The sequence below is a fragment of the Sturnira hondurensis genome, unplaced genomic scaffold, assembly GCF_014824575.4.
Source record: "Sturnira hondurensis isolate 20B ecotype Veracruz unplaced genomic scaffold, ASM1482457v3 Scaffold0004322, whole genome shotgun sequence".
NCBI classification, from domain to species: Eukaryota; Metazoa; Chordata; class Mammalia; order Chiroptera; family Phyllostomidae; genus Sturnira; species Sturnira hondurensis.
In genome coordinates this window covers 1,729,767-1,755,366 of record NW_028076953.1, presented here as the reverse complement: position 1 = coordinate 1,755,366, position 25,600 = coordinate 1,729,767, and the positions used below count along the sequence as shown (strand labels likewise).

Below are 25,600 nucleotides of genomic sequence, written 5' to 3'. Positions count from 1 at the left end.
GTTGGAAATTTTTCTCTGGTCATTAGAATAAATAGTCAAGTTTTATAAATGTTCTACTTTCGTTTTTAAATATGAATGCCTATTTCCCTTTAATTTTTTTTTAATTTATCAATTTTAAAGGGAAGTGGGGAGGGAAAGAAAGAGGGGGAGAGACATCAATTTGTTGTTCCATTTATTGATGCATTCATTTTTTTATTCTTCTATGTGCCCCAACAAGGAATTGAACCTGCAGCCTTGGTATATTGGGATGATGTTCTAACTAACTGAGCTACCTGGCAAAGGCCAAAAATGTCTGTATAGAGCTCAATATCTTGTATAGAGCTCTCTGTGTATTTGATTGGTGTCTAAATATTTTTCCATGCCCCCTAAAAGAATTTTGAAAAAGAGGGGGCCATTGAAGTGTTCTGAGGAACATTATGTCTTAGGTTTTGAAAACTATCCCTCTGGTTGTTGTATCAAGAGAAGATAAGGGTAGATGCACTAAGACCAGATTAGGAAAGTATTGAAATTAGACAGAGGAGAGATAATAGTGGACCTGGGTGTAGCGATAGTGAGAAGTGATTGGTTCTGCATGTAATTTGAAGATAGTTAAAATAGGGTTTCCTGGTGGTTTGAATATGAAGTAGAAATAAAAGAGAGTAAGGAAGACTTCTGCAGTGTTATTGACCTGAACAGTTGCTGGTGATGCAGAAGTTTGAAGATTTGTGTTTGAGAACCTTTCTTTTGTAACGTGAGAGAAAACTGTTCTTACAAGAGGAGATGGGTAAGGAAAACTAGAATTTTTTTCCTTGATCTGTTGACTTTTGTGGAGAAGTGTTTATTAAAGCCTCCCTCTGAAATTGTCAATTTCTCCTAATATTTCTACAAGTTTATGATTATACATTTGTAGCTATTTTGTTGTATGCACAGGAATTGAGTATTATATCTTCTTGGTAGAGCTTATTATATTAATTGGTATACTTTATTAATATATAATTTTCATCCTTATTAGGCTTCTTTTTGCCTTAAATTTCATTTAATTTTTTGATAGTAGATATATTTTTTCATTAACATTTGCCTCATCTTTTCATAATCTTATTTTTAATTTCTGTATTTCTTTTATAAATAACATACTGCATCCTTAAAAACAAAACAATACAAATATGAATGCCTTTTTCTTAATACATTCACAGTAAATGTGAAAATTGATGTATTTGGAATTTTTATGCTTTCTTACCTTTATTTTTCCTTTGTTGTTTTCCATCGTTGCTTTTTGTTTTTATTGAATCAGATTTTTTCACTTTTTAATTCTAAAGATTTGAAGTTATATATCTTCACCATTTTAGTTACTCATAACATTTTAACTCACTTTTAAAAAGATTTCCTTCTAATCAGTGTCCACTAGTCTAACTTCCCATGTTAAAGTCTGTTTGGGACCTTAATTCCCAATTTCCGATGTTATTAAATATTATGTACTTCTCATTTCATAAGAATTCATTTTGAACAATTATCCAGAGTTACTAGATTTAACTACATGTTTTAGTGGTTTAGTTGTTCACTAATTGCATTGATTCTTATATCTTCAATTTAAATATATAATCTTCTCTCTGTGCCTGAATGTTTCACTGAATAATTCTTTCATCTGTTGATAATAACCTTTTGGACTTTTTGCTTGTTCAAAAATGTCAATGTCTTGTTGTTATACTTGAATGCTAGCTTTAGCTAGTTACAGAATTCTGAGTTGAAAACTTTCTGTATCTTGCAGCATGATAACTGGCAACAATTACAAGATTGTGAAGAAACAGACATTCTTATATTGGAGTTAGACATACATTTTGTTAAAAATTTGGGGAAATGATTTTGAAATGTACATTAAACTAAAAAATACACTTACAGCCCTAAAGAACCTGTGTCGAAATAAAACACTACTTTAAGGCTGCCTATACAAGGATATTTATTGTTGCATGAGTATACTATAATCTTATTTCTGTAAAGAAAAAAAAACAAAACAAATGTGCACACAAATGCACAAAAAGTAGAAGGATGCATGTGACTATGAGTTTGGTAATTGCAGTGGCAGAGAGTGGAAAAAGTATGAATAAGGAAAAAAGGGAAGAATACACCTGGGTATTACATTGCTAATTGAAGTAGGCGAGAGTGGAAAAGGTGCAGGAGATTACAACAGATATGTTCTACTTCTGTAATTTTTTCAAGCAGATTTGATTTTAAAAATTTATTTTCCCTTAGAAGTCTGACAACACAGCTGATGATGAATTGTGTATGCTTGGTTTTTTTTGTTTGTTTGTTTGTTTGTTTGTTTCTTTGTAGGTACTCTAGTTTTTGTTTTGTTTTCTGAAAAATGAATAAAATTCTTTTTTATTCCTAGAGTTCTGAAATTTCCCCAGGACTTGTTTTTTTCTTCATTTGTTGAGCACTGATTGAGCCCTGTTAATCTGAAGTTTTCTGTGTCTCTTGAGCTCTGAATTTTATTCTGTTGTGTCCTCCATTCCCCCGGTTTCTTCTTCTATAATTCCTACATGAAATACTGTATGGATTTAGATTTTGTGTCCCCTAGCTTTTCTCTTATTTTTTAGCCTCTTCTTGTCCCTTAAAAACATCTGTGTTCTGGGGAGATATTCCATTTCCTTAGCTGTAACCACTCTGCTCTTCCACTCACTTATTGAGGGTTGTTTTTGTTTTGTTGGAGGGTTTTTTTTTTTAACTTTTTTATTGGAGTTCTTTGTCAGCTTCCCACTGAAAGCATATCATACTTTTTTATTTGAACCACAGTAGTTTTAGAATCTGAGGATATTATGTATATTGAATGTATTTACTTCCTCTTTTTATTCTAGCAATTAACCTTATAATGTTAAACAAATTATAATTTTAATCACTATTAATAACAGTGTATAGCCTCATTGTTGTATAAAATAATAAAAATTATACTTAACACACTAACTTTAGCCATTTTCAGATCCCCACACTCTAAACTCTTTGGAAAAATTTTTTTGAGATCTTAGGTAAGTGGTAACTTTGAGAAGCTGTGTGTCCTCACATTTGAATATTATATTGGGTTGGCCAAAAACTGTTCAGTATTTTCCATAAAATAAAAGACACCTTTTCATTTTCACCAATAACTATATTGATTTGGGTGTTTTGAGTATGTCAGCTGTCTCCTGCTAGTGGCTTCTATTCTAGTGGATAGAGGCCAGGGGCGCTGCTAAACATCTTTCAATGCACAAGACAGCCTCACAGGAAAGAGTTATTGGGCCAAAATGTCAACAGTACTAAGAAACTTCGCAACCGTGTTTGATCAGTCGCAGCACCCTCTCATACACAACTCTTTTTTTTCCATTTCAGTTGTGTTTTTACCTTTCTGGAAATAATAAGGCATAATATGTTATGTATTCTCTTCCTTCTTTAATATTAAAATGGCTGCACAAAAAAATTCACCAGTTTTGAAAAGTTTTTAATGCATGCTGATATATGACAGCTGTCACAAAACAATCTAACAAAATTGTTTAGAATAAAGTTAAAGACAACTAAGCACTACTAGGGCCGGAAAAAAGTAAACAAACTTTTTGGCCAACCTAATATAATATGTCTCTGTGTAGGATCTGTAGTCAAAATAATTTTACTCCAAACTCTGTGAAGTTAGTACTCCATCGACTTACCGTTTAGTTTTGACAGAATATGCTATTCTCGTTCATACTGTGTATAAAACCTGTTTTGAGTTTTCTTGTTTGGTTATTTGAAATTATCATTTCATTCTTTCCAGCAGTCCATTTCAGTGACTGTTGTAGTTTATGGTTTTATACATCTTTGTATGTCTCTCTTTTAGTCCATTTGCTTTGATTTCTTTGGCATGTTATAGGAGAAGAAAAATGATTTCATATCCTTGATAGACCCTAAGGAATTGGAAACTCTTAAATCCTGAATGGCTACTTCGTGTCTTTTTTGTATCTTTTTAAAAAAAATAAAAAATTTTATTTTTATTTTTAGAGAGAGGGGAAGGGAGTGAGAAAGGGAAGGAAACATCGATGTTTGAGAGAAACATTGCTTGGCTGCCTCCTGCCCACCCCCAGCTGGGGACACAGCTAGCAACCCAGGCTTGTGCCCTGACTGGAAGTCAAACTGGCGACCTTTCAGTTTGCAGGCTGGTGCTCACTACACTAAGCCACACCAGCCAGGGCTCATGTCCTTTTTCTTTGGAGTACTGGGTCAAGCTCTGTTATTCCCCTGATCATTGCTATATTAAATATTACTTCACTGAACCTCTGCTTTATCCCCACAAGAGTGTTATTATTCTAGCCCCAGAAACTCTTAAGATGTGCTTCTTCTTCTGACTCTTTAGCTTCTCATTTATCCAGTTTATTATACCCTGGGAGTAGCACAAAGTCCCAGGTATCTCCTCTTAGAATAAATTTCTGCTTGTAAGGGCCTCTGTCACTAGGATCAGTGCACAAAATCCCTGTCATCACTACACAAATGAAATAAGTTAATGGCAGGTATCATGGGGAATTAACATTTAATGAGTAATTAATGCCAGGCCCTATGCTACATATTTTATGTATGTTGTTTTATTTAGTCCTCACAATCCAAAAGTGTATTTTATCCTTATTTTATTGATAAAGCCAAGGAAGTTTAAAGTGAAGTAATTTTGCCCCAAGCTAGAAGTTGTGGAGCCAGTTTTCAAACCCAGACATGTCTACCTCCAAAGAGTCTCCTGGTACTGAAGTATAAAATTTAGCCCAAGCCCTCTCTTTTCTGTGAGGCATTTCTTTTTTTTTTTTAATTTAGTTATTGTTCAAGTACAATTCTCTGTCTTTTACTCCCATCCCAGCCCACCCCCACCCCCCTTGCTCCCCACCTCCCTCCCATTTCCACCCCCCTTAGTTGTTGTCCATATGTCCTTTATACTAGTTCCTTTGAGGCATTTCTTAGCCATGGTATTTTATAGGACCTTCCACCTCTTCTCAACTATAGAATGTGTAATTAGTATGACTCACTGGGTACATAATGTGTTACTTTTTGATAGAAGTTTTGCATATATATGTATTCTGTATGGTCTTCCGCAGTTAGATGCCAGTAAAGTGATTAGAAAACAAACAAAACCCAGGAATAATACCATTTGATTAATTAGTGTTAAGAATAACATTTTCCTGAAATCATCTCAACTTTAAATGTGCTTTACCTTTTATAAAACAGGCACTATTGATAACATTTTAGTTTTATGGATTGGGTAAACTGTGAATCATACATTCTGTAAGTCTCTTATGCTTAAAAATTGCTATTTCTTCATTCTCTCTACATATGAATAAACCTGAAAGAAATTCTCTTAAATCATAATTGCTTGAATAGAGCTATACATTTGATAATTAATAAGTACTTGCATTTTCTAAATACTATGTAGTATCTTTTATAACATTTTGGTGAAATTTTGTAATTATTAAAATACACAGTAAAAATGTTGCTGCTTTTATAAATGAAACTACAAAATTGAACATGTAATAAAAGTAGAAACTTGTTAGCAGCTCAGTGATAAATCGAAGAAAAAGTAGTGACTGTACTCTGTTTCAAGAGAAGCAAATTTTTTTGTATTTAATTTTTTTACCATCCTAAATGAACATAATTGTAGAGTAGTGGTTACTTTGGAATATTTTCTTAGAAGATAATTGGATTTGAGGGGGCTGATTTTAGAGAAAGGAAAAAATTGAGTAAATGATAATGTCAGTAAGAGAGTTCATATTTACTGAAAGTATTATTATATAGAAAATAACATTTCTGCCTTGACCATTGTGGCTCAGTCAGTTGGGCCCCGTCCTGCAAAGTGCTAGGTCACCAGTTTGATTCTGATTTCTGGTCAGGGCACATGCCTGAGTTGCTGGTTTGATCTTGGTCTGGGCACGTGCAAGGGGCAACCAATCAATGTTTCTCTCACATATCGATATTTCCCTTATTCTCTTTCTCCTTCCCTTCCTTGTTTCTAAAAATAAATAAAATCTTAAAAATGAATAAAATTTCTGATTTTTGTTTTGTGCTAGTTTTGAATGATACTTGCACATTTTCCCATCTATATATACATAAATTTGAATTTATAAATTAGAGTTTAAATGTGTATAATACAGATAAAAAGTTAAGTGGTCATTACAGATTATTACAGAATTAAAGATTTGTTTTTGCATTCTGAACCCTTTCTATAAAATTGTCATAATTCAGTAAAATAATTTACTCTGGGTATCACAATCTCCCAAGTTTACTTTCCATTTTAGACTGTAAACAATTTTGTATTTTCTAAATGTGATTAATATGTGATTAACAGATGAATTAATGTAATCTTTATAATGAATTTTACTTTATTAAAATATACAAAAGTTTAAAAAAGTATATATAGTTGAATATGTGAAGTTTTGAATTTGGAATTGTTTCAGAATACTGAAACAATGAAAATTATTTTAGTATTTTAAGAAATAGCATAATATTTGTTATATTCCAGGCACTCTATTAAGGAACAGATTATCTCTTCGGCTGTTGTAAGGAACTTCTTAGAAGCCGTAATTGTTTACATTTACAGTCATGCCACTAAATTTGAAGTGCATACTAATGGACCTTGATCCTGTGTAACATACATGGTTGGAGAAGTTGTTTCATCAGCAGAATGCTCTTAGTAGAGCATTCTTGTCTTTTACGTTCTTAAACAAATTTCTAGACTTTCCTGAATAACCATTAGGTAGATAGACATGTGACATTGAAGTTGATTCTGTACTTAAAAGCTTCCTTTGTCACATTTTCTTTTCTTTTGCAGATTACTGCCAAATGAATAGGCACAATATTTTAAAGCCCTTTTTATATTTTCAGTTTAAAAAAATTTTTATTCAGGTACAGTTATTTATTTGTTAATCTGTCTATTTATTTATTGTGGCACTATGTTTTTTAATGGTGGAATTCTGTTCACCCTTCTGAATTATTTCAACTTTAAAGCAGTTCATGCTGTATGCACATGAGGTCTGTCCAGAAAAGGTCCAGCTATTGTTAATATAAAAAGAGCAGTTCATATGACATCCATGTAACCTGGCAGCCAAGGAGAATGGACTGGAATGTGATGCTGAACAATGACAACTTCACTGTACTAGTCATGGGGTCAGTAGACACCATTGAGTGAGCATGTGTACTGTGTGGCTACTGCATTCAGAATGACTGAGTAGAGCAAGGAATCTGCATCAGATTTTGCGTTAAGCTTGAACATTCCTCCATGGAAACTATTCAGATGATTCAGAAGGCCACAGCTATGGGCACCTGGTGATTGGCAACTTCATCACAACAACGTGCCTGCTTGTGCATCAAATCTCATGCAGAGTATTTTTGTGAAACATCAAATCACCCAGGGAACTTAGTCCCCTACAGCCTAGATTTGGTGCCCTGCAACTTCTGGCTTTTCCCAAAACTAAAACCACCTTCGAAAGGGAAGGGATTTCAGGCCATCGATGAGGTTCAGGAAAATACGATAGGGCAGCAAGCTGACAGCAAGTGGAAGAACTGTATGAGGTCTCAACGTGCTTATTTTGAAGGGAACTGAGACATCATTGTCCTGTGCACAGTGTTTCCCGTATCTTGTATCTTCTTCAATAAATGTCTCTATTTTATATCTTCTGGAGAGACCTCATATATAATATTTATCTCACCACTTTTGGCATGTTTTTATTATCTCTGTTTTCACTTCTAATACAATTTTACGTTTTGTCTCCCTCGGACTTTTTCTTAGAGAGAGGGTAAGGGAGGGAGAAGGAAGGGGAGAGAAACATGGTTGCCTCTTGGGTGCCCTCAACCTGGGACCTGGCCTGCAACCCAGGCATGTGCCCACACCAGAAATCAAATCAGCGACCTTGCAGTTTGAGGTACAATGCCCAACCCACTGAGCAACACCAATCAGGGCTCCCTAGGACTTTTGACACATTTCTTTTGCACTTATTGGACGTGATGGGTTAATTCTTTTAAAATATCTCAAAACTAAGCACAAAGAGTGAATTCATTATAGACTGAAGAACGAAAGACAAAAAGTAACAACAGTTCATGGCATTTAATACTAACTCTCTTGGTGATGGACAAAGTTGATGCGCTACTTCTGGAGTGTGAAATTGACTTGCATTAACTATACGATTGTAGCTGGAAGTTCGACTGATTTGGAAAACATAAAGAAGTTACCACTTATTTTAATTTTAGAAAAATATTTTATTTATTTATTTTTTAGAGAGAGGGAAGGGAAGGAGAAAGAGTGGGAGAGAAACATCATTGTGTGGTTGCCTCTCATGTGTCCCCTACTGGGGACCTGGCCTACAACCCAAGCATGTGCCCTGATTAGGAATTGAACCGGCGACCCTTTGCTTCACAGGCCCGTGCTCAATCCACTGAGCTATACAAGCCAGGGCTAATTTTTTTTTAAAGCATGACTTGTTCTGGGTAGAGCCATGTGTATATGTGCATCGTGTACCCTATCAAAACTGGGATCATCACTTACCTTGTTTTGTCTCTATGAAAGCATAAACAACCCAACAAGCAGCCATTTTATGCTGAATTTTACTTAGCATGCTTCTTTGGTTGTAACTGTAATTTGTCCTGACTCTTTCAGTTGCACAATTGTTCATTAGAAATTAACCTTTGATTTAGTGACTATCCATATTTTTTTCACTGCTGTTGCTTCTCATTATTTATTTTTCCAGGTTGTTAAAGATATATGCCTCTCTAGTCCCCCCTCCTTTTTCTTTCTTTTTTCCTCCGTGTAGTTACCTGCTTCAGTTTACCATACAGCAGCTCCTAGAGATATGTCAGATTGATATTTAGTATACTTTGCAGTTAGGATCATTTTGTGTTACTAGGTGCTTATGATCTAGGACCTCAGTATTTGTAACATCTTTCTATTAAATAATGAAGATTATATGTAGTATCAGGAATAAAACTATTCAAGTGCAATGTAATTTGGTGGTAGGTGATAAAATCATGTAGATCATTACTTTATCATGGCAGTGCTAGAAGCTATTTGCAAGAAGCATTATGTGCCCAGTGTATTTTATTTTTTCTTTACTTTTGTGCTTATGACTGATGTATTTTTTGGATCTTCAAACTCTGTGACAAATTTTGGGGGGGTATTACCAATAGAAAAAAAACTTTGTACATAATGCATATTAACTACGTGGCCTCAATCTGTTAGTCATTTGTTCAAGAATTGGCTTATCAATATACTACAAGTTAAATAAAGGATTATTTCAGGTAATTTAGAATTTAGATAATGTTTTTAAAGTCCAGTAGTGTATTTTACTTTTGTTTTTAGTTCATTATTTCAGATGGTATTAAATGTTAATAATGTAATAAGCAAACATTAAACATATATACTACTTTTGAGGAGGAAGGACCTCAAAATCATTTTACCCAGTTTCCAGTGCCTTATTTTCTTCTACATTGTTCCTGACAAATAGTTTGACGTGCTAAGCCATTCAGTTTACTACCCTTTGCAATGTTGAATTATTCCTGTTGAGATGAAATTATTCCTTCTTGAGATGAAATCTACATCTTTATGACTCAAACACATGGATTGTGTATTTTTCTTCTATACTATAAAGCTTTAAACATTTGAAGATTGTCAATTGTATTGACTGTTTATTAAGCTAAACATACTAAGTAAGTTTTCTTTTTTTTTTTTCCATTATTTGGCATGTTGAAATTCTTTTGAATGTTCTGTATCTTTTTAGTGTTTCCTCTCAACATGACATCCAGAGTAAGATACTACCTAGATGATATGGATGTATAGTGTACTCTTCTTCACTTGCACTGTTAACTAGATGAGATTTGGGTATATATGTTTGTATATTATGTATTGTATATATAGGCCTAAATACTACAGTAATCTTAGAGGTAGCATTTCAGTTAATTAAGATTTGTTTTGCAGTTACAATGACAGTTATGAATGGTTTTCTCTTCTTAACCCAATTGCATATATGACTAACTGAAGTTGTCATGTGTTCTCAAGGATAATTTAAATGAACAACATAGGGTTTGTGAAAATTTGACAGATCCTAACTGTAACTCAGCTAGTGGGCAATGTGATAATTTATTTAGGGCTGTGTAATATAGTTACTAATGAACTAAAGTAGAACAAGGCCAAATTTTACTATATTTTAATGGGAAGTTATTGCATGACGAAGGTTGGCATTCTGTAATAAGCACCCACAAAATATTAACCTACTTGCAATAAATATAATTACATACAGTTAACTTATATAAAAGAATGGAATTAAGCTTTCTATCAAAAAAGAGTTATTCATGAACAGAAAGTGGACAGCATAGATTTGATGACAGGCAGATTGCACATAATCTGAATTACTGAGTGACCTAGGAAGCTTGCTCAGAGGGATTACAGAATAATTATGTTAATATGCAATTATCACCTCATTTCTTCTGTAGTAACCTCAAGATGTAGTGCAGTGAGGGTGTTATAGCAAGTGCTGATAGTTTGCAAAAATACTGATGTTTGAGATTTCTGAGACAATAAATCTAGCTTGAGGCATATAAGTGATGATCTGTCATCTTGAAGACAGATCTGACCTTTGTACTTTTTTTTTAATGCTCACAGTATATAACTACAGGCAGTTACAGCTGTAGAACTCATTATGATTTTCTAGAAAGTGAAATATGTTTTATGTAGATTTAAAATTCCATTTGCAGCTTTTTATAAAGTGTGTTAATTTTCTACAAGAACATTTTAAAATTCAATTAAAAGAAAAATTCTGTGGTTAAGATTACATGAAGGACATAGTAATGTCTAAATATTTTATAAAAATATCCTAATTGATACGGCAAATTTATTGAAATTTAGGGATTCCAAGCAATATAACATTAGTTTGTTTTTTAATTTATTACTTTCCCTTTTTTAAACCTAATAAACAATGTCTTCCTTCAAATATATTCCCTATTTGGTTATATTAACATAGAATGGTGTTGGTGGCTCTGTTATATATATTTGACTGTATAAAGATACTTGGAAAAGCTATATGAGACAGTGTAAAATTAGCTTACAGGTCAAATGCTTTCTTGCCTGGATGCCATATAATCACCCATGGCTGTCGAGAGATTATTTTTGATGTAAGAATTCTAGGTCCATTATTCATTGCAATGTATTTTGTTGACCCATTGTTGTATCCTGTATCTTGATGCAACAGCTATGAGTCTTGAATACTATTAAAAATGTATTTTGAATATTTTTCAGTTAAAATATGTTCTGAAATTTAAAACAGGGAAAATTTTTATTTTTGCTAAAATACAAGCTTAGTGAGTCAATTTCTTATAGTTTAGTTTTTAACTGATGATTTTTAATATGCATGTACTAGTAAGGAGATATTCAGAAAAAGAGTAACTTTCCAGTTTTGAGTAGAGATAACCATTAAATGTTTGGGGGCAAGTAGGGCATATTTCATTATGTAAGTGTGAAGGAAAATTTTGATTGTTAAAGACTTCATTTTATTTTTTAACAATATTTAATTTAATCTTTTTTTGCTACATAACATTTTGTAGAGGAAAGATTCCTTATTATGCATATATATTCTTGTTATGTTTTTGAGCAAAACAGTATGGTATCTTCAGAATGTGAACGAAACTAAAGCTCTCCAAAAGCCATTCTGGTAATGAGGATGCAGTCTCCAAGCCGTCATGATCATAGTTTGTCACCCTGCTGTTCAGGGGTTACCAATGAAGTTGCTTTAAATGGGAAGCGTCTGTTCTATCTCTGAACCTCTAACACCAGAACAGATGGGTAGAACATGGAACATGGAAGGTTTTACCTCTGAGGTGGTAACAGTGAAGCCACTCATTAACACTGAATTTACCACTTCGTTAGCAACGTTGCTTCCTGTTGAGAAAAGCTAATATAGGCTTTCAAATTGACTTGAGCACATATTTGTCTACCTCTGTGATTATAATAAGTAGGGACAGAAAGTGTCTTTCAGTCTAGTTTTTAAAAAATTCTGTCATTCAGGTTAATATGAGATTATTCCTGTCTGGGCAGTTTAGTTTTTATACCAACGTTAATGAGAAGTATTAGGAATGAATAATAGTATGGCATCAGTGTTTGCTTTTCTTTTCACTGACATTTGCACACTCTTTCCTAACACATGTTTATGTGCTGCCCATTTTTAACTTCTGTGTATGTGAGGAAGAGATTCCTGCTGGGTGCTGCATTAGCACCATTTTGGGGTGATATCATTGAATATGATCTTATTGGAAGTCTATTTTTTATTAGTTTGGAAGTTTGCCAACCTCAGAACAGAATTCTAAGACCTACGAGGGGCAGAAAAAATGTTTGTTGGTATAAATAGTAATGCCAAAGAAAGATATTTGTAATGTATGTTGCATTAAAGAACACATCTGGTAATAAGGTCACATTTATAAGTGCTTGTTCTAAGTTGAGAAATAAGAAAGTAATTAGAAACAACTTTTTTACTCTCAAATTAGACTTAATGTTTTCCAAAGCATGTAATTGGTAACCTAGAAGATATTAGAAATGATACACTTTATTGAAAATGTTTAATTTCTAACTATTGGATTGTAAATTCCTGTTGTCCTAAAATGGTATTATTCACTAAACAAATTTCAAATGCCATAAAAATAGAAAACTTTGTTCTGAGAGCAGAAAGTCTCTCTTGTTTGTAACTGTGTACTTAATAATAGAGTGTTGCTTGGCACATAGTAAAGGCTCAGTAAACATTTGGAGAGTGAGTGATCACTGTAGAAAAGGAAAAGAAATATGGGATTCTATGCTGGTATATCAAATAATTAATACCTAGGGTTGTCAGATAGTAGGTTCTTTAAATTGTACTTGAGGGTTATTGGATATTTTGAATGCCTTGCCCTAATAGGTAAGTCAAGAAATCAGGACTATGATGGAATTTGCATTATTTGAATAGGCAATCCAGATTTCATAGGAAAAAAACTGTCTCTTCCTATACTTTGGGGGCATTTGTTTTGATTTTGCAGTTGTGTTTTATTCACTCAACACTTTATTCCATTATTCAACAAATATTGCCTGAGCACCAATGCCAAGTGCTGTGTTAGGTTCCAGGGATGTGAAGATCACTAGGTCACAGCCTCTGCCTTCTAAGATCTTACATTCTTCCAAAGAGAGGCAATTCTTGTACAATGTGGGCATTTTCTAAGAGCAGGGTAAGAACAGTGTGCAAGGAAATTCTTCATAGTAGAGGCAGTAATTATAACCATGATGTATATGTATGTACTAATGTCTCTGAAACTTTTAGCAGTCTTTTAAAAAGTATTCTGTCAGCTCATAAAGTTTAAATATATTGTCAAAATACCTGGAAAAATTTTTATCTACATTATAATATGAAATTACCTAAAAACATGACATATTTATGATGTTTCAGAGTAAAAAGTTTTAGGCCAGTACTGTAGACTGTCAGGTGACAAATGGTATAACTGTCTTTAGGGAATACCTAGAATTTGGGGGCTCAGGTTATGAAAATTTAAAGTTACATGTAAAACATTAATTTTAACTTCACTAATTTAGAACTAAGAGTAATTTACATAAGAAATGAATAAAACTCTGTGACTAAAGCATTTTTTGAATTACAATTTTAAAAGAATGTAAAATTGAGAGGCAAAGCAGTCTTAAATTTTTATATAATTCAAAAATGTTATATACATTATCCATTGCTATCCATTTATAGTAAGTAAGGTTCTTTACCGAATGGTGTGTTGTTACCTTCTTCCAGGAATGAACTTTTAAGTGACAAAACTTACTTCTCTACAATGTTTAAAAATTTACATTATTCTCTATTAGAGTGACTATTCTTAAATGTACTTAGGTGAGCTAATTTTATTTTTATTAGCCATCTATATATAAGATTTTAAAGTTTTTCTTCATCTATGGCATATTTATTTATATGTGTCTCTTTTTATGTTGCTTTTTCTTAGGGGTTTGTGTATATGTGGTTTTGGCTTGTTGCCAAGCACAAAGAAAAATTAATCTTTGAGATACTTAAAGTATCTCAAATTGTTTTTTTGAGATACAACAGTCTTTCAATTGTTTTAAGTTTCTTTATTCTTAGGAAATCATTAGGATCTCAATATAAAGAGTATAATTAAGCTAATAAAAATGTGTACTTCAACTCTCCATACATTCTAATAGTATTCTTTCTTTCATACAAATCTAAATTTTTTTTTTCCATTTTCTAGACTAAATGTGTTAAATGGCTTGCCAACAATATGGACGATTTGAAGATAAACACCGATATTACTGGTGCTAAAGAAGAACTCCTAGATGACAGCAATTTTATCTCAGATAAAGAAAGTAGAGTTCATAAATCAAAAGATTGTCAGACATTTCAGAATAGTAATACATTCACTCTGCCTGAAGAACTGTCAAAGGACACATCTGAAAAAGCCTTAAGTGGAGGCCAGTCTACTGTATTTATACATGCTGGTGCTCCTACTGTTTCTAGTGAAAACTTTATCTTGCCTCAAGGAGCTGCTGTTAATGGACCAGTTTCACACTCCTCCGTAACTAAGACTTCCAGTATGAATAAAGGCAGTGTTTCATTAACCTCTGGACAGCCTGTGGATCAGCCAACAACAGAATCTTGTTCAACTTCAAAAGTGGCAGCTGATCTTCAGCTGTCTACACCACAGAAAGCAAGTCAACACCAAGTTTTGTTTTTGTTATCAGATGTAGCACATGCTAAGAATCCACCCCATTCCATTAAAAAACTACCTACCTCTGCTTCAGTTGGTTGTGACATTCAGAATTCAGTAGGGAGTAGTGTAAAGTCAGATAGCACTTTAATAAATCAAGTAGAGGTGGGTGAGGATAGCAAAGATCTATTGGTAAAAGATGATTGTGTCAATACATTAACAGGCATTTCCTCAGGTACAGATGAATTTAGGTCAGAAAATGATACCAACTGGGACCCCCAAAAAGAGTTCATTCAATTTCTTATGACTAATGAAGAGACAGTGGATAAAGCTCCAGTTCATGCTAAAGTAGGTCTAGAAAAAAAGAGAAAGCGAAAAATGGATGTAAGCAAGATAACTCGTTACACTGAGGATTGTTTAAGTGATTCCAATTGTATACCTAGTAAATCAAAGATGCTAGAAGTAGACTTTCTGGAACAGAATGAAGAACTACAAGCAATAGACTCACAGAAATACGCGTTATCAAAAGTGAAGCCTGAATCAGCTGATGAAGACTTGGAATCTGTGGATGCTTTTCAACATATAATTTATAATCCAGATAAGTGTGGAGAAGACAGTTCCCCTGTTCATACTAGCACTTTTCTTTCAGATACCTTAAAAAAAAAATGTGAAGAAAGTGATTCTGAGTCACCCGCTACTTTCAGCACCGAAGAGCCATCATTCTACCCCTGTACAAAGTGCAATGTGAATTTTAGGGAGAAAAAACACCTCCACAGGCATATGATGTATCATTTAGATGGGAATAGTCACTTTCGCCATCTTAATGTCCCAAGGCCATATGCTTGTAGGGAATGTGGGCGGACATTTAGAGATCGAAACTCACTTCTAAAGCATATGATTATTCATCAAGAAAGAAGACAGAAATTGATGGAGGAAATTCGTGAGTTGAAAGAACTTCAAGATGAAGGAAGAAGTGCACGATTACAGTGCCCTCAGTGTGTGTTTGGTACCAATTGCCCTAAAACATTTGTCCAACATGCTAAAACCCATGAAAAAGATAAAAGGTACTACTGCTGTGAGGAATGTAACTTCATGGCAGTGACAGAAAATGAATTGGAATGTCATCGAGGAATTGCCCATGGAGCAGTGGTAAAATGCCCTATTGTCAGTTCTGATGTAGCCCAGAGAAAAACGCAAAAAAAGTCTTTCGTGAAAGACTCTGTTACAGGATCATCCAAAAAATCGGCTACCTACATATGTAAAATGTGTCCTTTTACTACTTCAGCCAGAAGTATTTTGAAAAAACACATGGAGTACTTGCATTCATCATCATGCATTGATTCATTTGGTAGTGCTCTTGGACTCGATAAAAAAAAAGGTAACATCCTTGAAGAACCTCTGGGTAATGATAGCACTAAACCATTAATTAAGCAACAATCAACAACATTTCCAAAGAACTCTGCTGTAAAACAAGATGTAAAGCGAACATATGGATCATCCTCACAATCAAATAATTTTTCAAAATTCCATAAGCGGCCACACAGAATACAAAAAGCTCGGAAGAGCATTGCCCAGTCAGGTGTTGTAAATGTGTGCAATCAAAACAATTCTCATAAGACTGTAATGATTAAAAGTGGCATTGACCAAAAAGCAAAGTATTTCCATCAAGCAACAAAAGAAAAGTCTAATTCCAAGGCAAATAGCAACTATTTATATAGACACAAATATGCAAACTACAGGATGATTAAAAAATCAGATGAATCATATCCTCTGCATTTCAAAAAAGAAGCTGATTCATTAAATTCTGTACATCTGTTTTCATCATCAAGTAATTCTCACACCAATAGTTTTATTTTAGACTCTCACAACTCCGACACCAAAAGGCCAGAAAGCTTCAGAGACCACAGGCGTGTATCTATAAAGAGAGTGGTTAAGGAATCTAAGAAGGAAAATTCTGCTGGAGGAGAAGACTTGGATAGCTATCCAGATTTCTTGCATAAAATGACTGTTGTTGTCTTGCAGAAACTTAATTCTGCTGAAAAGAAAGACAGCTATGAAACAGAAGATGAAAGTTCCTGGGATAATGTTGAGCTAAGTGATTACACTACACAGGCTATAGAAGATGAAACATATAATGATATTAATCAAGAACATGTAAACTTATTCCCTTTATTTAAAAGCAAAGTGGAAGGTGAAGAGCCTGGAGAAAATACTACCCTAAGTTATGATCAAAATGATGGCTTTTATTTTGAATATTATGAAGATGCTGGAACTAATAACTTTTTGCATGACATACATGATCCTCAGCATTTAGAAAGTACAGAAACTTCATTGGCAAAGCATAGTTCTGTTTTTCATTGGACTGATTTGTCTCTTGAGAAGAAATCATGTCCTTACTGCCCAGCAACATTTGAAACAGGTGTTGGGTTGTCGAATCACGTCCGGGGACATCTTCACAGAGCAGGATTAAGCTATGAAGCCCGTCATGTTGTATCACCGGAACAAATAGCCACAAGTGACAAAATGCAACATTTCAAAAGAACTGGCACAGGGACACCTGTTAAGCGAGTTAGAAAAGGTAAGTTTTCCTGTAGATACTTTGACTAATATGTCTGTACTCAAATTCAAAGGATTTGAAAGTTTTGCTCAAATTCAGTCTTTACTAGCATCACATAATTTCATATTTCAGAGTTGATTGGCTTTAAGATGGTCAATTTATAAAAAATTCTGATATCTTAAAAAATTTTTTTTAGCTATAGAGAAGTCTGAAACCACTTCTGAACACACTTGTCAGCTCTGTGGTGGTTGGTTTGATACTAAAATTGGATTATCAAATCATGTTAGAGGCCACCTGAAAAGGCTTGGAAAGACGAAGTGGGATGCTCACAAATCTCCAATTTGTGTTCTGAATGAGATGATGCAAAATGAAGAAAAATATGAAAAAATCCTAAAGGCATTGAACAGTCGTCGTATTATTCCCAGACCATTTGTAGCTCAAAAACTTGCATCAAGTGATGACTTTCTATCTCAAAATGTTATACCTCTTGAAGCATACCATAATGGCCTAAAGACTGAAGCTATATCAGTGTCTGCATCAGAGGAAGAAGGGCTGAGTTTCTTAAATGAATATGATGAAACCAAACCAGAACTGCCCAGTGGAAAAAAGAACCAGTCTCTCACATTGATAGAACTGCTTAAAAATAAAAGGATGGGAGAAGAAAGGAATTCTGCTATTTTTCCTCAAAAGATCCATAATCAAACTGCAAGAAAGAGATTTGTTCAGAAATGTGTTCTTCCATTAAATGAAGATAGTTCATTAATGTACCAACCACAAAAAATGGACTTCACTATGCACTCAGGTAAGAGAACATTTATGACTATCTTCTGTAACAATTTCGTTACACTTATTTTATTGGAATATTTGTAGAAAATACAGATCTTAGAATCATTTTAAGCTGCTTTTTTTTTTACAGAGCAGAAATTGGTTATACTGTCATTTCTATAAAAATCATCAGGTGATACTCACCACTGAATTCTCTATGCCTCATTTCTTGGTAAAAAGTAAGGTGAGAACAAAAGTAGAAACAAACAAAAAAATGGATGTGTAAAAATAAAATTTGCTGTGACCAGGGGATGGGTTCTGTATGGATGGGAGGTCGACATTGTTCAAAAGCTTAGCATTACTGAAAAGGCAAAACTTCTGTCATACTTTCGCCAGTGTTCCGAGTGCTCCAGGGTGATAATGTTTTCAGTAATTAGCTGTTGGTTTTCCTACTGCTTAGGTAAAACAAAACAAACTCTTTAAACTGAATGGATTGGTGTCTGTTGTATGTTGTGATTGCCTGAGAGAAACTTCTCCCTTTCCAATTCCTCATCGTGTTGTGGGACAGTTTGGTTTTGGAGAACTGTTGTGAGTATGAAACATTTGTTTGGGGTTTTAGTTTTTACAATAGGGTTCTAACAGAACAGTACAGGTGGTTTGGTTTAGTTTAGTGCTTGTGCACCAATAGTTTTTCCTTTTCAAAGGAGTTGTACGTATTAGCAAATGATGTGATGGATAAAATAAAACTTGATGTGGTATTGCTAAGTCCAGTTTATACTTTGAGACTAGAACAATTTTATGTGTCTTTATTGGTTTCTTTTGGAGGTTAAGAGTGTTGAAGATTAACTTAGATGGTCTCAGAATTTCAGCCCTGAGTTGAATGTGTCTGAGGTAAAAGTTGGTCAGCGGATTAATACTGAATAAAGTTACTGTAATAGTGATTTACTTTGGATGGACATTGGGAGATCCCAAATATTTTTAAGGCAGTTTTGATTTAAGGAAAGATTACCTTGCACTACAAGTGATCGGAAAAACAGTTTATCTTCGTGGGCTTCTGATTAGTTGGGCTCTTTCATTTTTGCGAAGTCTTTCCAAGTCGAATTTTCAGCATTTTTCAGAAGAATAAAATGTACAAAAGATGTGTTAGCTGTGTTGAGCAGGTTGTCTCTCTACTTCAGAGGAGGAAGCATGTTTGTGGCTATCACAATAATGTTGAAGACACCAGCTGAAACGTGTTTGGGGAATGAGGGTTGTCTGAGAAGTTAGGGGTTTCTTGCTGTTCCAACATGTTTTCTTTCCTGTGATGACAAAGATGTTAGTTTGTTGATCATTTATTTAACACAAAAGATTTTAGCAAAAACTTCAAATCATTAACTTTCACTATTGATTGCGCAGAGCAATGAACATATTATGCCCTGAAAAAAATGTTGTGTCTAACAGCTGTTCAGTGGTGTGTTTTACCACTTTTTCACCCAGCCTTCATCAGAAAGCCTAATTTAGTATTGAGCCTTTTACGATTTTGTGGGTAAAACACTTTAATTACCACTTTGTTAACTAGACTTAAAAAAATTTTTTATTGATAATGTGAGCTTTGAAACTTCTCAGCAGAGTTATGCTATCCAAATCACAGGATTGTATTTTAGGTTTAGGAAATGATCTGCGTAACACAGAAATCTGCAAGAAATTGGCCATAGGTGTTAAATCTAGAGGAGCTCCAAGGTTCAAGGCACTTCTCTTTCACCTTTCCTAAGAGCATGGGTTGGCTCTAAATACTAACTACAAACTAACAATAATTAACTGAATTCCTCTTTATTTTAACTTAAGCTAATTCAATGAACGTTTTTTAAACCATCTTTATTGTGGTACTTTTCTTCACGCCTTTAGAAGTGAGAACTGGATTATAGTTTTCTTTTGAATGATAGGTATGCCTGTGAAGCTTAGAACATGTGTGCATTGCAATACGACGTTTACAAGTGCTGTTAGCCTGTCCAACCACTTACGCGCTTATGCACGAAAGAAGAGCGCTGGACTTGTGACTGGTACAGGTATGTTTGAACAGATAACACAGCAAGCCTGTTTGATACAATACACTTTTTTTCTCACCATAGTGGTGCTAATTCAGGTGATATGTAGGCTTTCTTTGCTAAGCAGCATTTGAGTCTGAATACACATTAAATTTCAGCAACTTGTAAACTGTTAAGATACAATTTTAAACAAGTTTTTATTTTTCATTGGACTCTAATTGACTTGGGAAAAACAATAACTCAGTAGAGGTGTGGAACTTTTGAGTCTACATTATTCCCATTGATTTTTAAATTATACTATTTTTGACTTTTAAATTTATTTTTGTTAGATTCCAGTAAGACAACACTATTTGGTTAAAAAAAAAGAAAAGATTGTAGTTTTAGTTTGGAGAAATGCTTCATTAGATAAGAAAGGAAATTATCATGAAGTTTCATCTGTATACAGTTGCTTCATTAGAAAGCTAAGCAATCTAATGAGTTTTTATTAGTCTGTAGATAAAGTTTTTAAAGGAGCAGGTTTTAATATTGGCCCATGTTGACAATAGATTTTTCTTTTAATGCCTCTACACTATATTTAGTATAAATAGTATAGCTATTGATATAAATGTTAGCATGCACATTTTGTGTTATTTGTGGTTGGTTAGCCCAACCTTGGAGATAGCTCTTCATACTGCTAGTCTGAAAATTTTATTAGCTTCTTCATGTATAATACTGCTTCTTACTCAACAAAATGTGTTGCTCTTTTCGTTGGTAGCCTTTTAAGCTACCCGGCTTTAGCAGTTCTCATTTCTGTCACATCTTAAAATATACTCTCTTTATTAAATAGATATACATAAATCCTTTTGCCTAAAATTCTCCTTCTAATCTTTTTATTTTCTTGCTCTTTTAGATCACTGCCTTCTGCTTTCTTCTTGTTGTTATTTTCCCAACTTTTTTCATGTCTTCCTGTGGCTTATATCCAGTATGTTCTTGCTACCAAAGAAATACTTGTACTCATACTAATTTCTTTTTTTGCCTCTTAGCTTTCTTTGCCTTTTGACTTTATATACAAATGACCAGAGATGACTATTGACCATGTGTAGAGTGAGTTTTACTTTACTGGATTAGTTCTTCTCCTGAGGTTTTAGTTTTTGTATTATTCCCATCTTCATCAAGCTTGACAGGTGACTACAGACAGTAGAGTCAGGGAGGCAGTGAGAATAAAAGACTGTGAAACAGAAAATCATCATTGTTATCATAGTCACTAAGTTTTATTGACCACTTATTGTGTCAGACACTGTGCTATGCAGCTTATATGTATAACATTTATCTTCATAACCACCATGAGTTTTAGATACTGTAATTCTTTTAAAACTTGCAGGGCTTAGTTCTAGGGCTTAGAGAACCTAAGTTGCCTGAACTTATGTAGCTATTGATAGCAAATTTTAAATCCAAATCAAGGCTGTCTTACCCTAGACCTTTGTTTTAATCACTGTTATCTATCCTATACAGAATGAAGCTATTTGAAAATCCTAAAATAAAGTTGGGCTTAAGGTGGGGTGCATTCTGGTGAAGACCAAATAAACAAGAGCCTAATTAGAAAGAGCAGGGATCCAAGAAATGATTAGGCCTGGATTAGCTTTCAGAGGACTTCAGAAAATGTTCTATTCTGTCCGTTCGGGAACCTTACTCAAATATTCAACAAGGCAGGTTTATTAGTACAGACTTTGTAGTTGATTAAATGCTTTTTCTTCATGTGAAAACCTATCAAAATGTAGGACTGTATATAAATAACTGATAGTAACCTTTCATTGACCAAGGTTGCATTCTAGTGAGCACATCGTCATCTAAAAACTTTCATTATTAGCAAAAAAAATAATATAGGATGACTGGGATTACATATCTTTGAGCATCAAGAAGAAGGAGTGGATATTATTTTTAAAATACCATTAAACACTAACTAAAATGTTGGAAATGTTAGAAAATATTGAGTTGGCCCAAAAAGTCCATTTGGCTTTTTTCCATAAAATAAAAAGATATATTTTTCATTTTCACCAGTAACTTTATTGATTTGAGTATTTTGAGTATGCCAGCTATCTCCCACATGGTATAACGTTGATAGTTTTAATTAATGTCTCAGTTTGATCACTGTCAACTTCAACTGGTCTACCTGACCCTGGAGCATCATCCAGCAAGAAATCTCCAGCACAAAACTTCACAAACCACTTCTGATACATTCAGTCAGTCGAAGCGCCTCCTCTGTACACTGCACAACTCTTGTTTTGCGTTTCAGTTGTGTTTTTACCTTTCTTTGAATAATAAAGTATAATGTGCCGAACACTTGCACATTTTCTTCTGTCTTCAATATTAAAATGACTGCACAAAAAATCACCAATTTGATATTTTCCTAAATGCACACTGATATGACAGTTGTTGCGATACAATCTAACAAATTTGTTTTAAATGAAGTTAAAGACAACTAAGTGCTACTAGAACCATCTGACAAAAAACAAAAAACAAACTTTTACACCAACCCAGTAATAATGTTTGGCAGTCCTAGGGCAAAGAGAAGAGAAACAAAAAGCTGAAGGAAGTCTAGGGTGGTGTTTTTTATAGCTCTTACTCACTTTTAAGAAAAATAAAAAAACTCTTATTTCATTTTCTTGGAAATTCTGAAACTTTCCCCCTGATTTTTAAAATCTTCCTAACCAGTAGAGCTATACAGATGATGTCTTCACTGCTTATGCCAACTAAGTTTTTTTAAACGGCTTTAATAATGTTTCTGTTTTCCCAATAGAGAATTCTTTATTGTAGTTAAACTTCATGTGCCGAATCTCCTCCCCTGTAATAGTTTCACTGGTGTAAAGCAGAGGCCCCAACCTGTGGTCCTAGAGAGTTCCACTGGGTCATTACAAACAGAGCTATCCAGAAGATGTCTTATAAGGATTTCAATTCATATGAGTAAAAAGCATTATTTTTAAAGAATACTGTTTTGAGAAATAAAATACAAAATATTTTTTTTAATCTTACCTGAATCCCAGTAGATCACAAAACTGCAACAGTGTAAAAGGAAAATAGATGGGACTAAAGCTTCTATAAGGGTCTAGAATCTGTGTTCCTTACTCAGTTTTCATTTATGTAGATTCTAATTATGTGTCCTACTCTTGAAGAAACGTATACCAAGACTAAGTACTCTAAACACCTGCTTGGTTACCTGTGATAGAATCAAGTCCCAAACCTTCTTAGGAACCACCAACTCCTGGTCTCTTCTTTGGGAACTGGTGGCTTTTTGAGGGGGGAGAAATATTTTAGCTTGCCTGGAATGCCTCTCTTGTTTCCTCAAATAGTTATTTGCTGATGACTCAAACACATCTCATGTGATGGTTCTCAATTTGGGGGGGGGGGAAGGGCGGTTATTGATTCATTTGAGAATTTTATAAAAGTTAAAAGGTCCCATCCCACAACCATGCACTTATTTATCCACAGGAAAAAATGTTTCTATATATAGGCTTTGCATATCTTTTGAAGGTTATTGTTCATGAGCCCTAAAACTGAGAAAGAGAAGGGCTCAAAAAATGAAGCGGAAAGGAACACAGAACTGGGAATCAAGAGCCCTAAGAAAGCTTTATTTTATTTATTTACTTATTTTTTTAGTTAAATGATACTAGAAATGCAGAACTGTGTAACATCAAAACTAACTTATGTAGTCACAAATATAAATTAAAATGTAACATTCTTCCTAATTTTAGTAAAAGGAAATTATGAAGAAAGTAGGAAAACTTTGGCATTGAAGAGATGGAAGAGGTAGCCATTCTTGGGACAAAGTTAATTTGTCAAAAAAAGAATAAACTTCACACATTAAAATTTTGCCCCGAACTGACACAGTTTATAATCCATTGGGTAGGTTCAAATAAATTGTTTAATAATTTCCATGTGTCTTCATTGTGAATAATTATTTAAGAAGCTGTTTTACTTTGTAAATGAATTTTTATCTAAAGAGACAAAAGGGTACCAAAGGGTTTGCTTTATATTCTGTATTGTAATTTCTTATTATTACATACTTCTTATTCAAGAATTTATTCCAGTTAATATAGACTACATTATAAACTTCTTTTTTGGGTTTTGCTTTGTATAGAGTAATGTTTTGCATGCTCAGACAAATTGGTTCCTGGTTAATTCCTTATACAGTCTAATAGGAACATTTTATTTTCATTGCGAATTGGAAGTTTCATATAGTTCATATTAAATGCTTTTGGACCCTTTAACTATTGGCTTTTTTGTGTTTAATAATTTTATTAAATGATATCTTATATACTGGCAGTATTGAGAATGCAGTATTATTACTAAGTTATTTTTTTAAAGATTTTATTTATTTACCTTTGGAGAGGAAGAGAAGAAGAAATATCAATGTATGGTTGCTTCTCATGAGTCCCCTGCTGGGAACTGGCCTGCAACCCAGTCATGTGCCCTGACTGGGAATCGAACCTTGATCCTGTGGTTCACAGGCCCGCGCTCTAAGTTATTAACAGAATGACTGTGCACACTGGTTGTGTCCTGTTTTTCCAACAAATTTACAATATTTTCATAAGTGTACTGGATTGGACAATTTATTTATATATATATATGATTATATATGATTATATATGTGTGTATATACAGTTATATGTGGTCACCCTGGTTATTAAAATTTCTAAAGTATTTTAAATTTAAGGCAAAGTGTATTCTATCAACTTAATCTGCAATCAGGAACCAAAAGAAATGTGAGCTCAAAGTACAAGTGAAGAAAGGGAAATAAAGTCTGAATAGAGGGAATCTTGTGAAAGGAAATATATCAGTAAGGTGAATGTATGTTTGCCTGGTCTGTTACCTCTTGAAAAAAGAATGAAATACAACATTTATGTTTGAAAATTTTTTAAAGACTTTATTTACTTTTAGAGAGGGGAAGGGAGGGAAAAAGAGGCAAAAACATCAATGCCTGGTTGCTGCTTGAGTGCCTCCTACTACAGACCTGGCCCACAACCCAGGCATGTGCCCTGACTGGGGATCAAACTGGTAACCCTTTGATTCATAGTCCAACATTCAAACCACTGAGACACACCACCCAGAGCCCAACATTTTTATTGGAACTCCATTTTACATCTTGACCTTTTATTCAAACTTAGTCATATACCTATTCATTCACTCACCTGAATTGACCAATGCACTCTAGTATATTCCCTTTTTTTCTTTCTCATTAAAAGTTAATGCTGGGCATGACCTGGTAAATTGATTTTCTACCCAAAAAGAAATCACTACCCACAGACTGAAAACATGGACCTTAAGTGACTCTTTTAGGAACTTATATGGGTGAGAATCAGTAATGTTGTAAAGATTTATTTATTTACTTATTTTCAGAGAGGGGAAGGGAGGAAGAGAGAAAGAAAAATGTCCACATGGAAGAGATACTTGGATCTGTTGCCTCTTGCACACTCCAGCTAGTGACCTGGCCTGCAGCCCAGGCCTGTGCCCTAAGTGGGAATCAAACCAGTGACCTTGTGGTTTATAGGCTGGCACTCAGTCTACTGCGCCACACCAGCCAGGGCAAGAATCAGTAATATTTTAGAAG

At 34.0% G+C, this 25,600-nt stretch overlaps 1 protein-coding gene across 1 annotated transcript in view; it reads left to right on the top strand.

Annotated features, from left to right (window-relative positions):
* Positions 1 to 25,600, top strand: part of ZNF644 (zinc finger protein 644) — a 110,637-nt gene that overhangs the window by 72,475 nt on the left and 12,562 nt on the right. Inside the window, 4 exon segments of the mRNA XM_037045472.1 lie at positions 14,215 to 14,231; positions 14,234 to 17,248; positions 17,424 to 18,029; positions 19,915 to 20,037. Coding sequence (XP_036901367.1) covers positions 14,215 to 14,231; positions 14,234 to 17,248; positions 17,424 to 18,029; positions 19,915 to 20,037 — 3,761 coding nt within the window.